The sequence below is a fragment of the Hyperolius riggenbachi genome, chromosome 7 (assembly GCF_040937935.1).
Source record: "Hyperolius riggenbachi isolate aHypRig1 chromosome 7, aHypRig1.pri, whole genome shotgun sequence".
NCBI lineage: Eukaryota > Metazoa > Chordata > Amphibia > Anura > Hyperoliidae > Hyperolius > Hyperolius riggenbachi.
The window spans coordinates 161,576,134-161,591,137 of record NC_090652.1 but is presented as its reverse complement, the minus strand read 5'-3'; the positions used below and the strand labels follow the sequence as shown (position 1 = coordinate 161,591,137).

At 45.5% G+C, this 15,004-nt stretch overlaps 1 protein-coding gene across 2 annotated transcripts in view; it reads right to left on the bottom strand.

Moving 5' to 3' along the window:
- Positions 1-15,004, bottom strand: part of VWA3A (von Willebrand factor A domain containing 3A) — a 172,044-nt gene that overhangs the window by 126,014 nt on the left and 31,026 nt on the right. For both annotated transcript variants that reach the window (XM_068244821.1, XM_068244822.1), the window contains exons 8-9: positions 8,109-8,215; positions 6,888-7,013 (exon numbers count right to left, since the gene is read on the bottom strand). In XM_068244821.1, the coding sequence (XP_068100922.1) occupies positions 6,888-7,013; positions 8,109-8,215 (233 nt within the window). The remainder of the gene's footprint in view (positions 1-6,887; positions 7,014-8,108; positions 8,216-15,004) is intronic.

Below are 15,004 nucleotides of genomic sequence, written 5' to 3'. Positions count from 1 at the left end.
GTTCATCCAATTTTGTAAATCCACTAGACACGCATTTATGGATGCTGATGGGTCTTGGGTGCCAGGCTTGAAGGACAGATAATGCGGCGAGGAGTGGCGAAATTGTGTCAGAGGGTAATAGGAGATGTCCCCTAACGCACTGGTATGTTTACTTTTGTGCAATTTTAACAATACAGATTCTCTTTAAGCACAGTTAGCAGTAATGGATAGAGACGGGGAAAGGTTAGTATCAGGCACACTATAGGGGTCAGTGTAAGACAAAAGGGACATTGGCAGTGGCGGCTCCAGGATTTTTTTTTAGGGGGTGCCATGCAGATCAATTTCCGGGGGAGCTGACGACCTGCGGTGCGCAAAGCGCGCCACGGCAAAAAATAGGTGTGGCTACAACCTGCAGTGCGCGAAGCGCGCCGCGGCGGGAAAATGGGCGTGGTCATGCCCGGATGGGGGCGGGGCTAACTGTAATTTAAAGTGAACCCAGGGTGAGAGTGATATGGTGGCTGCCATATTTATTTCCTTTTAAACAATTCTAGTTGCCTGGCAGCCCTGCTGATCTATTGGCTGCAGTAGTGAACTGAATTACACCAGAAACAAGTATGCAGCTAATCTTGTCAGTTCTGACAATATTGTCAGAAACCCCTGACCTGCTGCATGCTTGTTCAGGGTCTATGGTTGAAAGAATTAGAGGCAGAGGACCAACACGGCAGCCAGGCAGCTGGTATTAATTAAAAGGAGATAAATATGGCAGCCTCAATATTATTCTCACCTCGGGTTCCCTTTAAAAGTGCAACGCAAAGACAGAGGGCCCAAGTTTTGGTGGCCCTTTCCCCAGAAAATTCACATAATTGTGCAGGTTTTCTCAAGAAAATACACGTTATGTGAGCAGATTTGAGCAAAAAACACGTTCAATGACCCCAATATGCACAATCGTTATCAGATATGACCCCAATATGCACAATCGTTATCAGATATGACCCCAATATGCACAATCATTATCAGATATGACCCCAATATGCACAATCGTTATCAGATATGACCCCAATATGCACAACTGTTATCAGATATGACACCAATATGCACAACCGTTATCAGATATGATCCCAATATGCACAACCGTTATCAGATATGACCCCAATATGCACAACCGTTATCAGATATGACCCCAATATGCACAACCGTTATCAGATATGACCCCAATATGCACAATCCTTATCAGATCTGACCCCAATATGCACAATCCTTATCAGATCTGACCCCAATATGCACAATCCTTATCAGATCTGACTCCAATCAGCAGCACCACCTGAAAAAGAAAAGAAAAACCCATTTACTCACCTAGTCAGAAGACCTCCTGTTCCGACCTCCTCCTCTTCCGACCTCATTGTGGCGCGCAGCTCAGCTCCCACGATCCTCTTCCTTCCTGCAGCAGCCTGCATTTCCCGGCGAGCAGGGCTACGGGAAAATGGCCGCCCGAAGCCCTGCACTGCAGACTCCAAGTCTGCAGAGCAGGGCTTCGGGTGGCCATCTTACCGTAGCCCTGCCTGCTGCTCCGGGCTGTTGCTGTGAACTGACTCGGCGTCTCTTAGACGCCTGAAGTCAGTTCACGCCAGGGGGTGCTTTGGGGGTGCTTGGACAAATTTAGGGGGTGGACAAAAATGGGCGTGGTCATGACCGGATGGGGGCGGGGCTAACTGTAATTTAAAGTGAACCCAGGGTGAGAGTGATATGGTGGCTGCCATATTTATTTCCTTTTAAACAATTCTAGTTGCCTGGCAGCCCTGCTGATCTATTGGCTGCAGTAGTGAACTGAATTACACCAGAAACAAGTATGCAGCTAATCTTGTCAGTTCTGACAATATTGTCAGAAACCCCTGACCTGCTGCATGCTTGTTCAGGGTCTATGGTTGAAAGAATTAGAGGCAGAGGACCAACACGGCAGCCAGGCAGCTGGTATTAATTAAAAGGAGATAAATATGGCAGCCTCAATATTATTCTCACCTCGGGTTCCCTTTAAAAGTGCAACGCAAAGACAGAGGGCCCAAGTTTTGGTGGCCCTTTCCCCAGAAAATGCACATAATTGTGCAGGTTTTCTCAAGAAAATACACGTTATGTGAGCAGATTTGAGCAAAAAACACGTTCAATGACCCCAATATGCACAATCGTTATCAGATATGACCCCAATATGCACAATCATTATCAGATATGACCCCAATATGCACAATCGTTATCAGATATGACCCCAATATGCACAACCGTTATCAGATATGACACCAATATGCAAAACCGTTATCAGATATGATCCCAATATGCACAACCGTTATCAGATATGACCCCAATATGCACAACCGTTATCAGATATGACCCCAATATGCACAACCGTTATCAGATATGACCCCAATATGCACAATCCCTTATCAGATCTGACCCCAATATGCACAATCCTTATCAGATCTGACTCCAATCAGCAGCACCACCTGAAAAAGAAAAGAAAAACCCATTTACTCACCTAGTCAGAAGACCTCCTGTTCCGACCTCCTCCTCTTCCGACCTCATTGTGGCGCGCAGCTCAGCTCCCACGATCCTCTTCCTTCCTGCAGCAGCCTGCATTTCCCGGCGAGCAGGGCTATGGGAAAATGGCCGCCCGAAGCCCTGCACTGCAGACTCCAAGTCTGCAGAGCAGGGCTTCGGGCGGCCATCTTACCGTAGCCCTGCCTGCTGCTCCGGGCTGTTGCTGTGAACTGACTCGGCGTCTCTTAGACGCCTGAAGTCAGTTCACGCCAGTAGGTGCTTTGGGGGTGCTTGGACAAATTTAGGGGGTGGACAAAAATGGGCGTGGTCATGCCCGGATGGGGGCGGGGCTAACTGTAATTTAAAGTGAACCCAGGGTGAGAGTGATATGGTGGCTGCCATATTTATTTCCTTTTAAACAATTCTAGTTGCCTGGCAGCCCTGCTGATCTATTGGCTGCAGTAGTGAACTGAATTACACCAGAAACAAGTATGCAGCTAATCTTGTCAGTTCTGACAATATTGTCAGAAACCCCTGACCTGCTGCATGCTTGTTCAGGGTCTATGGTTGAAAGAATTAGAGGCAGAGGACCAACACGGCAGCCAGGCAGCTGGTATTAATTAAAAGGAGATAAATATGGCAGCCTCAATATTATTCTCACCTCGGGTTCCCTTTAAAAGTGCAACGCAAAGACAGAGGGCCCAAGTTTTGGTGGCCCTTTCCCCAGAACATTCACATAATTGTGCAGGTTTTCTCAAGAAAATACACGTTATGTGAGCAGATTTGAACAAAAAACACGTTCAATGACCCCAATATGCACAATCGTTATCAGATATGACCCCAATATGCACAATCGTTATCAGATATGACCCCAATATGCACAACCGTTATCAAATATGACCCCAATATGCACAACCGTTATCAGATATGACCCCAATATGCACAACCGTTATCAGATATGACCCCAATATGCACAACCGTTATCAGATATGACACCAATATGCACAACCGTTATCAGATATGATCCCAATATGCACAACCGTTATCAGATATGACCCCAATATGCACAACCGTTATCAGATATGACCCCAATATGCACAACCGTTATCAGATATGACCCCAATATGCACAATCCTTATCAGATCTGACCCCAATATGCACAATCCTTATCAGATCTGACCCCAATCAGCAGCACCACCTGAAAAAGAAAAGAAAACCCCATTTACTCACCTAGTCAGAAGACCTCCTGTTCTGACCTCCTCCTCTTCCGACCTCCTTGTGGCGCGCAGCTCAGCTCCCACGATCCTCTTCCTTCCTGCAGCAGCCTGCATTTCCCGGCGAGCAGGGCTACGGGAAAATGGCCGCCCGAAGCCCTGCACTGCAGACTCCAAGTCTGCAGAGCAGGGCTTCGGGTGGCCATCTTACCGTAGCCCTGCCTGCTGCTCCGGGCTGTTGCTGTGAACTGACTCGGCGTCTCTTAGACGCCTGAAGTCAGTTCACGCCAGGGAGTGCTTTGGGGGTGCTTGGACAAATTTAGGGGGTGGACAAAAATGGGCGTGGTCATGACCGGATGGGGGCGGGGCTAACTGTAATTTAAAGTGAACCCAGGGTGAGAGTGATATGGTGGCTGCCATATTTATTTCCTTTTAAACAATTCTAGTTGCCTGGCAGCCCTGCTGATCTATTGGCTGCAGTAGTGAACTGAATTACACCAGAAACAAGTATGCAGCTAATCTTGTCAGTTCTGACAATATTGTCAGAAACCCCTGACCTGCTGCATGCTTGTTCAGGGTCTATGGTTGAAAGAATTAGAGGCAGAGGACCAACACGGCAGCCAGGCAGCTGGTATTAATTAAAAGGAGATAAATATGGCAGCCTCAATATTATTCTCACCTCGGGTTCCCTTTAAAAGTGCAACGCAAAGACAGAGGGCCCAAGTTTTGGTGGCCCTTTCCCCAGAAAATGCACATAATTGTGCAGGTTTTCTCAAGAAAATACACGTTATGTGAGCAGATTTGAGCAAAAAACACGTTCAATGACCCCAATATGCACAATCGTTATCAGATATGACCCCAATATGCACAATCATTATCAGATATGACCCCAATATGCACAATCGTTATCAGATATGACCCCAATATGCACAACCGTTATCAGATATGACACCAATATGCAAAACCGTTATCAGATATGATCCCAATATGCACAACCGTTATCAGATATGACCCCAATATGCACAACCGTTATCAGATATGACCCCAATATGCACAACCGTTATCAGATATGACCCCAATATGCACAATCCCTTATCAGATCTGACCCCAATATGCACAATCCTTATCAGATCTGACTCCAATCAGCAGCACCACCTGAAAAAGAAAAGAAAAACCCATTTACTCACCTAGTCAGAAGACCTCCTGTTCCGACCTCCTCCTCTTCCGACCTCATTGTGGCGCGCAGCTCAGCTCCCACGATCCTCTTCCTTCCTGCAGCAGCCTGCATTTCCCGGCGAGCAGGGCTATGGGAAAATGGCCGCCCGAAGCCCTGCACTGCAGACTCCAAGTCTGCAGAGCAGGGCTTCGGGCGGCCATCTTACCGTAGCCCTGCCTGCTGCTCCGGGCTGTTGCTGTGAACTGACTCGGCGTCTCTTAGACGCCTGAAGTCAGTTCACGCCAGTAGGTGCTTTGGGGGTGCTTGGACAAATTTAGGGGGTGGACAAAAATGGGCGTGGTCATGACCGGATGGGGGCGGGGCTAACTGTAATTTAAAGTGAACCCAGGGTGAGAGTGATATGGTGGCTGCCATATTTATTTCCTTTTAAACAATTCTAGTTGCCTGGCAGCCCTGCTGATCTATTGGCTGCAGTAGTGAACTGAATTACACCAGAAACAAGTATGCAGCTAATCTTGTCAGTTCTGACAATATTGTCAGAAACCCCTGACCTGCTGCATGCTTGTTCAGGGTCTATGGTTGAAAGAATTAGAGGCAGAGGACCAACACGGCAGCCAGGCAGCTGGTATTAATTAAAAGGAGATAAATATGGCAGCCTCAATATTATTCTCACCTCGGGTTCCCTTTAAAAGTGCAACGCAAAGACAGAGGGCCCAAGTTTTGGTGGCCCTTTCCCCAGAACATTCACATAATTGTGCAGGTTTTCTCAAGAAAATACACGTTATGTGAGCAGATTTGAACAAAAAACACGTTCAATGACCCCAATATGCACAATCGTTATCAGATATGACCCCAATATGCACAATCGTTATCAGATATGACCCCAATATGCACAACCGTTATCAAATATGACCCCAATATGCACAACCGTTATCAGATATGACCCCAATATGCACAACCGTTATCAGATATGACACCAATATGCACAACCGTTATCAGATATGATCCCAATATGCACAACCGTTATCAGATATGACCCCAATATGCACAACCGTTATCAGATATGACCCCAATATGCACAACCGTTATCAGATATGACCCCAATATGCACAATCCTTATCAGATCTGACCCCAATATGCACAATCCTTATCAGATCTGACCCCAATCAGCAGCACCACCTGAAAAAGAAAAGAAAACCCCATTTACTCACCTAGTCAGAAGACCTCCTGTTCTGACCTCCTCCTCTTCCGACCTCCTTGTGGCGCGCAGCTCAGCTCCCACGATCCTCTTCCTTCCTGCAGCAGCCTGCATTTCCCGGCGAGCAGGGCTACGGGAAAATGGCCGCCCGAAGCCCTGCACTGCAGACTCCAAGTCTGCAGAGCAGGGCTTCGGGTGGCCATCTTACCGTAGCCCTGCCTGCTGCTCCGGGCTGTTGCTGTGAACTGACTCGGCGTCTCTTAGACGCCTGAAGTCAGTTCACGCCAGGGAGTGCTTTGGGGGTGCTTGGACAAATTTAGGGGGTGCTTGAGCACCCCCAAGCACCCCCCTGGCACCGCCACTGGACATTGGTGATTAAAGGTGGTCACACACAATACAATTTTTTTAATTTCCTTTCAATTCAAGATTTACAATCAAATTTTCTAATTGATTGTAACATTTAAAAAAATCTAACCATGTACCACACGTGTTAAATTTTTCCCCAATTATGAAAAAAAACCGGTTGAAAACTCTGAAAACATTGCTTGTATCTCTACATCACGAAGTTGTTAACACCACACAATCTTGCAAAAAATTGATCAGACATTTCTGCCACTCCCGATCAAGAAAACTAAAAAAACGGGAAAAATTGCTGTAAAATTGGATTTTTTTTTTTTATTTTTTTTTTTTTGCATGGTGTGTTAACTTGTTAACTTGTACTACTTACAACAATTTGTATTTATACTGGTATGTTTATATGCAGCATGTTGGGAATATAATTTGATAATCATACCAGCTGCTAACAACAATGACAAGAGAATCCAGGTCTTGGATGCGTAGGGCTTTCCTAAGTGCCAGAAGCAAGTTACAACCTCCACGAGGCTGCAGCTCTTGGATCCACTGTCTAGCCTCATGCAGTCTGTAGATAGAAAATAAATCCATAGAGATTAATTGTATGTGAAATCATTAAAACATATCCAACACTGATTTCAGTTTTTTTCCAGACAGTTTCCATCAATGCTACAAGTGCCAATAAGTGCAGGTGCTAAAGCAGCAGCAACCAGGTAGTAAATAAAAGACTCCCAGAAGCGCTGCTAGCATCTGTGTATTGGTCCTGTTAGGGAATCAGAACTTTATTATGCATCACAAAAGGGGTCTGAAAGATAACTTTATTGCTATGGAAGGAAAGTTGACAGCTGTTTTAAAGGGATTTTTTTTCCTCTGGAAAATGTTAAAGCATACCTGAACTCAGAACTTCCCCTCTGCTCTAAAACATATGCATCAGCATAATAACCTTTAAAGAAAAACATTTCTTTGTTACCGCTAATACAAATCCTGTTTGTCTACTTCCTACTTTCATTGAAGTAGACATATTGTTGACATCCCGTGCTTTCAAATAAGCTTATCTGCTGTGGCAGTCAGCTGACATATCTGAATAGATTAAATTAAAACTTGTGATTACTCACAGATGAGGGGGAATTAGACAGGCTAAACTCTCTAAATACATGCAGAGTGCATTTCTCTCTGTTTTTCTTCTGTCCTGTGCAAGAGTTCAGGTTCAAATAGTGATTTTCGTTTAGAGCACCACCTGCTGGTTTGACTGTTAATTTCTAAGCTCCAACTGCTGGTTTGACTGTTAATTTCTGTATGCATGTACTGTATACTAAAGCCATTTATCAAGTCTAAGGACTTTGCTTTGGTAACATAACACAGTTGTAATTTTAGATAGAACATCAAAAACAGAAACATTTGTATACAACAGTTTTGTAAAATACATTTTGGGAGACTTCCAGTTTTCTGCAAAGTGAAAGCTGGCAACCTTGTTTATCTCTAGCGAGAAGTAAAACTACAAGATGGGGGGAGCCATGTCTCATACCCATCTTATGAAGAAGCTAGAAAACATTCTTGTGTTCACTCATGACAGAATAATCCTTTGCTACCCAATGCAAGGCTATTGAGAGAGTTAGCACTGTGCTGACACTGCACATAGTGACACTGTTGTGCAGACACTTACATTTGGACATTAACATTTCGTGGTGACTCCCAGAGACATGAAACATCTGTTCCAAAGGACATTAGAAATATTCTCTCTTTGTAGCACATCTGCTCATCTACAAGGCACTAAAATACAATACAGTTTACACAAAGCATGCTAAAAAGGAGTCATTTTTAAAAGCAACTATTAAACATAAACATTTTAAATTAAAATTTCAACTTTACTTACAGCAGCCTAAAAACAGATGCCTATTGCCTGTACCATTTTCATCTGCAGGTTTCCACCATTCCTCTAAAGTAAACCTACTCTTCTGAGTAGCAGAAAGTCCCTTTACGTCCCATGTGGCCATGCTCTGGCCACTGCATTCGTGCAGAGAGTGAGATGGGCAGAGGGTATGTTAATAGTAAAATAACTCCATAGCGCAGATTGCACAGGCAGAAGGTGAACTGGGCACTGTTGTATGCCAAGAGTTAAAATATCAGTAATATATTACCAGTATTTTACTATAGACTAATACCCTGTCCCCTATTCTAACACTAACGCTCCCCCATAATGCCTAACACTAACCTTCTTCCTAATGCCTAATACTAACCTCCCTTCCTAATTCCTAACACTAACCCCCCTCCTAAAGTTTAACACTAACACTAATGCCTAACACTAACCCCCTCCTAATGCCTAACACTAACCCCCTTCTAATGTCTAACACTAACCCCCTCCTAATGCCTAACACTAACCCCCCTCCTAATGTCTAACACTAACCCCCCCTCCTAATGTCTAACACTAACCCCCCTCCTAAGGCCTAACACTAACCCCCTCCTAATGCCTAACACTAACCCCCAACCTAATGTCTAACACTAACCCCCTCCTAATGCATAACACTAACCTCCCTCCTAATGTCTAACACTAACCTGCCTCCTAAAGTCTAATACTAACCCCCCTCCTAATGCCTAACACTAACCCCCTCCTAATGCCTAACACTAACCCCATCCTAATGTCTAACACTAACCCACTCCTAAATGCCTAACACTAACCCCCCTACCAATGTCTAACACTAACCCCCTCCTAATGTCTAACACTAACCACCTCATAATTCCTAACACTAACCCCCTCCTAATGCCTAACACTAACCCCCCTCCTAATGTCTAACACTACCCCCCCCCAATGTCTAACACTAACCCCCCTCCTAATGCCTAACACTAACCCCCCTCCTAATGCCTAACACTACCCCCGACCACCTCCTAATGTCTAACACTAACCCCCCTCCTAATGCCTAACACTAACCCCCTCCTAATGTCTAACACTAACCCCCTCCTAATGTCTAACACTAACCCCCCCTCCTAATGTCTACCACTAACCCAATCCTAATGCCTAACACTAACCCCCATCCTAATGTCTAACACTAACCCCCTCCTAATGCCTAACACTAACCCCCTCCTAATGCATAACACTAACCCCCCTCCTAATGTCTAACACTAACCTGCCTCCTAATGTCTAACACTAACCCCTCTCCTAATGCCTAACACTAACCCCCCTCCTAATGCCTAACACTAACCCCATCCTAATGTCTACCACTAACCCCCTCCTAATGCCTAACACTAACCCCCTCCTAGTGCCTAACACTAACCCCCCTCCCAATGTCAAACACTAACCCCCTCCTAATGTCTAACACTAACCACCTCATAATGCCTAACACTAACCCCCTCCTAATGACTAACACTAACCCCCCTCCTAATGCCTAACACTAACCCCCCCCTCCTAATGCCTAACACTAACCCCTCTCCTAATGCCTAACACAAACCCCCCTCCTAATGCCTAACACTTACCCCCCTCCTAATGCCTAACACTAACCCCCCTCCTAATGCCTAACACTAACCCCCTCCTAATGTCTAACACTAACCTGTCTCCTAATGTCTAACACTAACCCCCCTCCTAATGCATAACACTAACCTCCCTCCTAATGTCTAACACTAACCTGCCTCCTAATGTCTAACACTAACCCCCCTCCTAATGCCTAACACTAACCCCCTCCTAATGCCTAACACTAACCCCATCCTAATGTCTAACACTAACCCACTCCTAAATGCCTAACACTAACCCCCCTACCAATGTCTAACACTAACCCCCTCCTAATGTCTAACACTAACCACCTCCTAATGCCTAACACTTGCCCCCCTCCTAATGCCTAACACTAACCCCCCTCCTAATGCCTAACACTAACCCCCTCCTAATGTCTAACACTAACCTGTCTCCTAATGTCTAACACTAACCCCCTCCTAATGCATAACACTAACCTCCCTCCTAATGTCTAACACTAACCTGCCTCCTAATGTCTAACACTAACCCCCCTCCTAATGCCTAACACTAACCCCCTCCTAATGCCTAACACTAACCCCATCCTAATGTCTAACACTAACCCACTCCTAAATGCCTAACACTAACCCCCCTACCAATGTCTAACACTAACCCCCTCCTAATGTCTAACACTAACCACCTCATAATGCCTAACACTACCCCCCCCCCTAATGTCTAACACTAACCCCCCTCCTAATGCCTAACACTAACCCCCCCTCCTAATGTCTAACACTAACCCCCCTCCTAATGCCTAACACTAACCCCCTCCTAATGTCTAACACTAACCCCCTCCTTATGTCTAACACTAACCCCCTCCTAATGTCTAACACTAACCCTCTCCTAATGTCTACCACTAACCCTATCCGAATACCTAACACTAACCCCCATCCTAATGTCTAACACTAACCCCCTCCTAATGCCTAACACTAACCCCCTCCTAATGCATAACACTAACCCCCCTCCTAATGTCTAACACTAACCGGCCTCCTAATGTCTAACACTAGCCCCCCTCCTAATGCCTAACACTAACCCCCTCCTAATGCCTAACACTAACCCCATCCTAATGTCTCACATTAACCCCCTCCTAATTCCTAACACTAACCCCCCTCCCAATGTCTAACACTAACCCCCTCCTAATGTCTAACACTAACCACCTCATAATGCCTAACACTAACCCCCTCCTAATGACTAACACTAACCCCCCTCCTAATGCCTAACACTAACCACCCCTCCTAATGTCTAACACTAACCCCCCTCCTAATGCCTAACACTAACCCCCTCCTAATGTCTAACACTAACCCCCTCCTAATGTCTAACACTAACCCCCTCCTAATGTCTAACACTAACCCCCCTCCTAATGTCTAACACTAACCCCCCTCCTAATGCCTAACACTACCCCCCCTCCTAATGTCTAACACTAACCTGCCTCCTAATGTCTAACACTAACCCCCCTCCTAATGCCTAACACTAACCCCCTCCTAATGACTAACACTAACCCCCCTCCTAATGCCTAACACTAACCCCCCCCTAATGCCTAACACTAACCCCCCTCCTAATGCCTAACACTAACCCCCCTCCTAATGTCTAACACTAACCTGCCTCCTAATGTCTAACACTAACCCCCCTCCTAATGCCTAACACTAACCCCCTCCTAATGCCTAACACTAACCCCATCCTAATGTCTAACACTAACCCACTCCTAAATGCCTAACACTAACCCCCCTACCAATGTCTAACACTAACCCCCTCCTAATGTCTAACACTAACCACCTCATAATGCCTAACACTAACCCCCTCCTAATGCCTAACACTAACCCCCCTCCTAATGCCTAACACTAACCCCCCCTCCTAATGTCTAACACTAACCCCCCTCCTAATGCCTAACACTAACCCCCTCCTAATGTCTAACACTAACCCCCTCCTAATTTCTAACACTTACCCCCTCCTAATGTCTAACACTAACCCCCTCCTAATGTCTAACACTAACCCTCTCCTAATGTCTACCACTAACCCTATCCTAATGCCTAACACTAACCCCCATCCTAATGCCTAACACTAACCCCCTCCTAATGCATAACACTAACCCCCCTCCTAATGTCTAACACTAACCGGCCTCCTAATGTCTAACACTAGCCCCCCTCCAAATGCCTAACACTAACCCCCTCCTAATGCCTAACACTAACCCCATCCTAATGTCTACCACTAACCCCCTCCTAATGCCTAACACTAACCCCCTCCTAGTGCCTAACACTAACCCCCCTCCCAATGTCAAACACTAACCCCCTCCTAATGTCTAACACTAACCACCTCATAATGCCTAACACTAACCCCCTCCTAATGACTAACACTAACCTCCCTCCTAATGCCTAACACTAACCCCCCCTCCTAATGCCTAACACTAACCCCCCTCCTAAGGCCTAACACTAACCCCCCTCCTAATGCCTAACACTAACCCCCCTCCTAATGTCTAACACTAACCTGCCTCCTAATGTCTAACACTAGCCCCCCTCCTAATGCCTAACACTAACCCCCTCCTAATGCCTAACACTAACCCCATCCTTATGTCTAACACTAACCCACTCCTAATGCCTAACACTAACCCCCCTCCCAATGTCTAACACTAACCCCCTCCTAATGTCTTACACTAACCCCCTCCTAATGCCTAACACTAACCCCCTCCTAAAGCCTAACACTAACCCCATCCTAATGTCTAACACTAACCCCCTCCTAATGCCTAACACTAACCTCCTCCTAATGTCTACCACTAACCCCCTCCTAATGCCTAACACTAGCCCCCCTCCTAAAGCCTAACACTAACCCCCTCCTAATGTCTAACACTAACCCCCTCCTAATGCCTAACACTAACCCCTCTCCTAATGCCTAACACTAACCCCCTCCTAATGCCTAACACTAACCCCATCCTAATGTCTAACACTAACCCCCTCCTAATGTCTAACACTAACCACCTCATAATGCCTAACACTAACCCCCTCCTAATGCCTAACACTAACCCCCCTCCTAATGCCTAACACTAACCCCCCCTCCTAATGTCTAACACTAACCTGCCTCCTAATGTCTAACACTAACCCCCTCTCCTAATGCCTAACACTAACCCCATCCTAATGTCTAACACTAACCCACTCCTAATGCCTAACACTAACCCCCCTCCCAACTTCTAACACTAACCCCCCTCCTAATGTCTAACACTAACCACCTCCTAATGCCTAACACTAACCCCATCTAATGTCTAACACTAACCCACTCCTAATGCCTAACACTAACCCCCCTCCAAATGTCTAACACTTACCCCCTCCTAATGTCTAACACTAACCACCTCATAATGCCTAACACTAACCCCCCTCCCAATTTCTAACACTAACCCCCCTCCTAATGTCTAACACTAACCACCTCATAATGCCTAACACTAACCCCCCTCCTAATGCCTAACACTAACCCCATCTAATGTCTAACACTAACCCACTCCTAATACCTAACACTAACCCCCCTCCAAATGTCTAACACTTACCCCCTCCTAATGTCTAACACTAACCACCTCATAATGCCTAACACTAACCCCCTCCTAATGCCTAACACTAACCCTCCCTCCTGTGTACATGGCGTCTCGGAGCCGCTCAGTTTGGTGCGGGGAGAGCCGAATGACGGCTCTCCCTGCTGCCACTAAACTCGGGGGTGACGTTAAATACTATTCAACCTCCAAGTCGCAACTCGGAGGGGGATGTAATTCGGGGGCTGGCAGGCGCCAGAGCACTGAATTACCGATATATGGGGTGCGCAGCATAACATTGCTGCTATGACAGTGCCAAGCGTCACTCAGCACTGCGAGCAGGAATAACCTGATTCGCTCCCACCTAATGTCCAACACTAACCCCCTCCTAATGTCTAACACTAACCCTCCTGCCCATTGCTATAATATCTGTTCAACTAATCACAGCCGAAGTACTAACCATTTGGCAATTAATAGCTGATCAGCTAGTATTGCCTAAAATCAAGATTGGAAGTGCTGGCTGACTGGCTAGGAATAGCCGATCGACTAGTAGCAGGCGCCCAACTCACCACCTTGGCGCTGTAAAACTGCAATGTAAAATTGCAGTCTATTACACACCCTCTGAAGCCGCCATCCAATTCGTATGATCACTGCAAATTAGTAAAAAAGAACTAATCCTCGTTCCACCGTCTCTGTCCACCTCTCTGCCTGATATACAGTAACAATATGTGTTTCAGTTCCCAAAGTACGTTGCTTAGGGGTAAAATTTGACTCCTCTCTCTTATTTATTCCTCACATTCACTGCTTAGTCATCTCTTACTCAAAAACATATCTCCCATCTGACCTTTTCTCACTCAGGATGCAACTAAAGTGTAGAAAACTGAGAGTCTACAGCATGCTATAAGTTAATTGTCCATCCTTGCCTTCCTTGCCAATTTGGCCTTAGGTTATGATAGTTATTTACAGTACGACTGTGGCTAGGGTAGGGATTAGATTGTGAACTCCTTTGAGGACAGTCAGTGACATGGCTATGTAGTCTGTAAAGAGCTGCAGAAGATGTCAGTACTATATAAATACATAAAAATAATATGGTAGGAAATTGGACTATGACTATGGGGATTAGGGATTAGAGTGTAAACTCCTCTGAGGATAGTCAGTGACATGAATATGAACTCTGTAAGATGCAACTGAAGATGTCAGTACTATTTAAACACATAATAATAATAATTTGGTGGGATATTAGCCCATGGCTATGGTTAGGATTCATTTGTAAGCTGCTGTGTGGACAGCCAGTGACATGACTATGTACTTTGTAAAGTGCTGCAGTCAGTACTATTATATAAATTTTTCCATTTAAATTGTTGACAAGTCTTCATATGTTTCTTAGCATGTGTGACACTGTTGCATTAGGAGGAGTTAGGCCCCATAATGTATGGGTAAAACAAGTGTGTCAATTAATATAGTGCTTACAGTTTACAAGCTAAGTTCACATACTGTTATGTTACGGCCATTATTTGACCTCACCTCACCAATGTACTGTTATGACTAAGGATGGTCA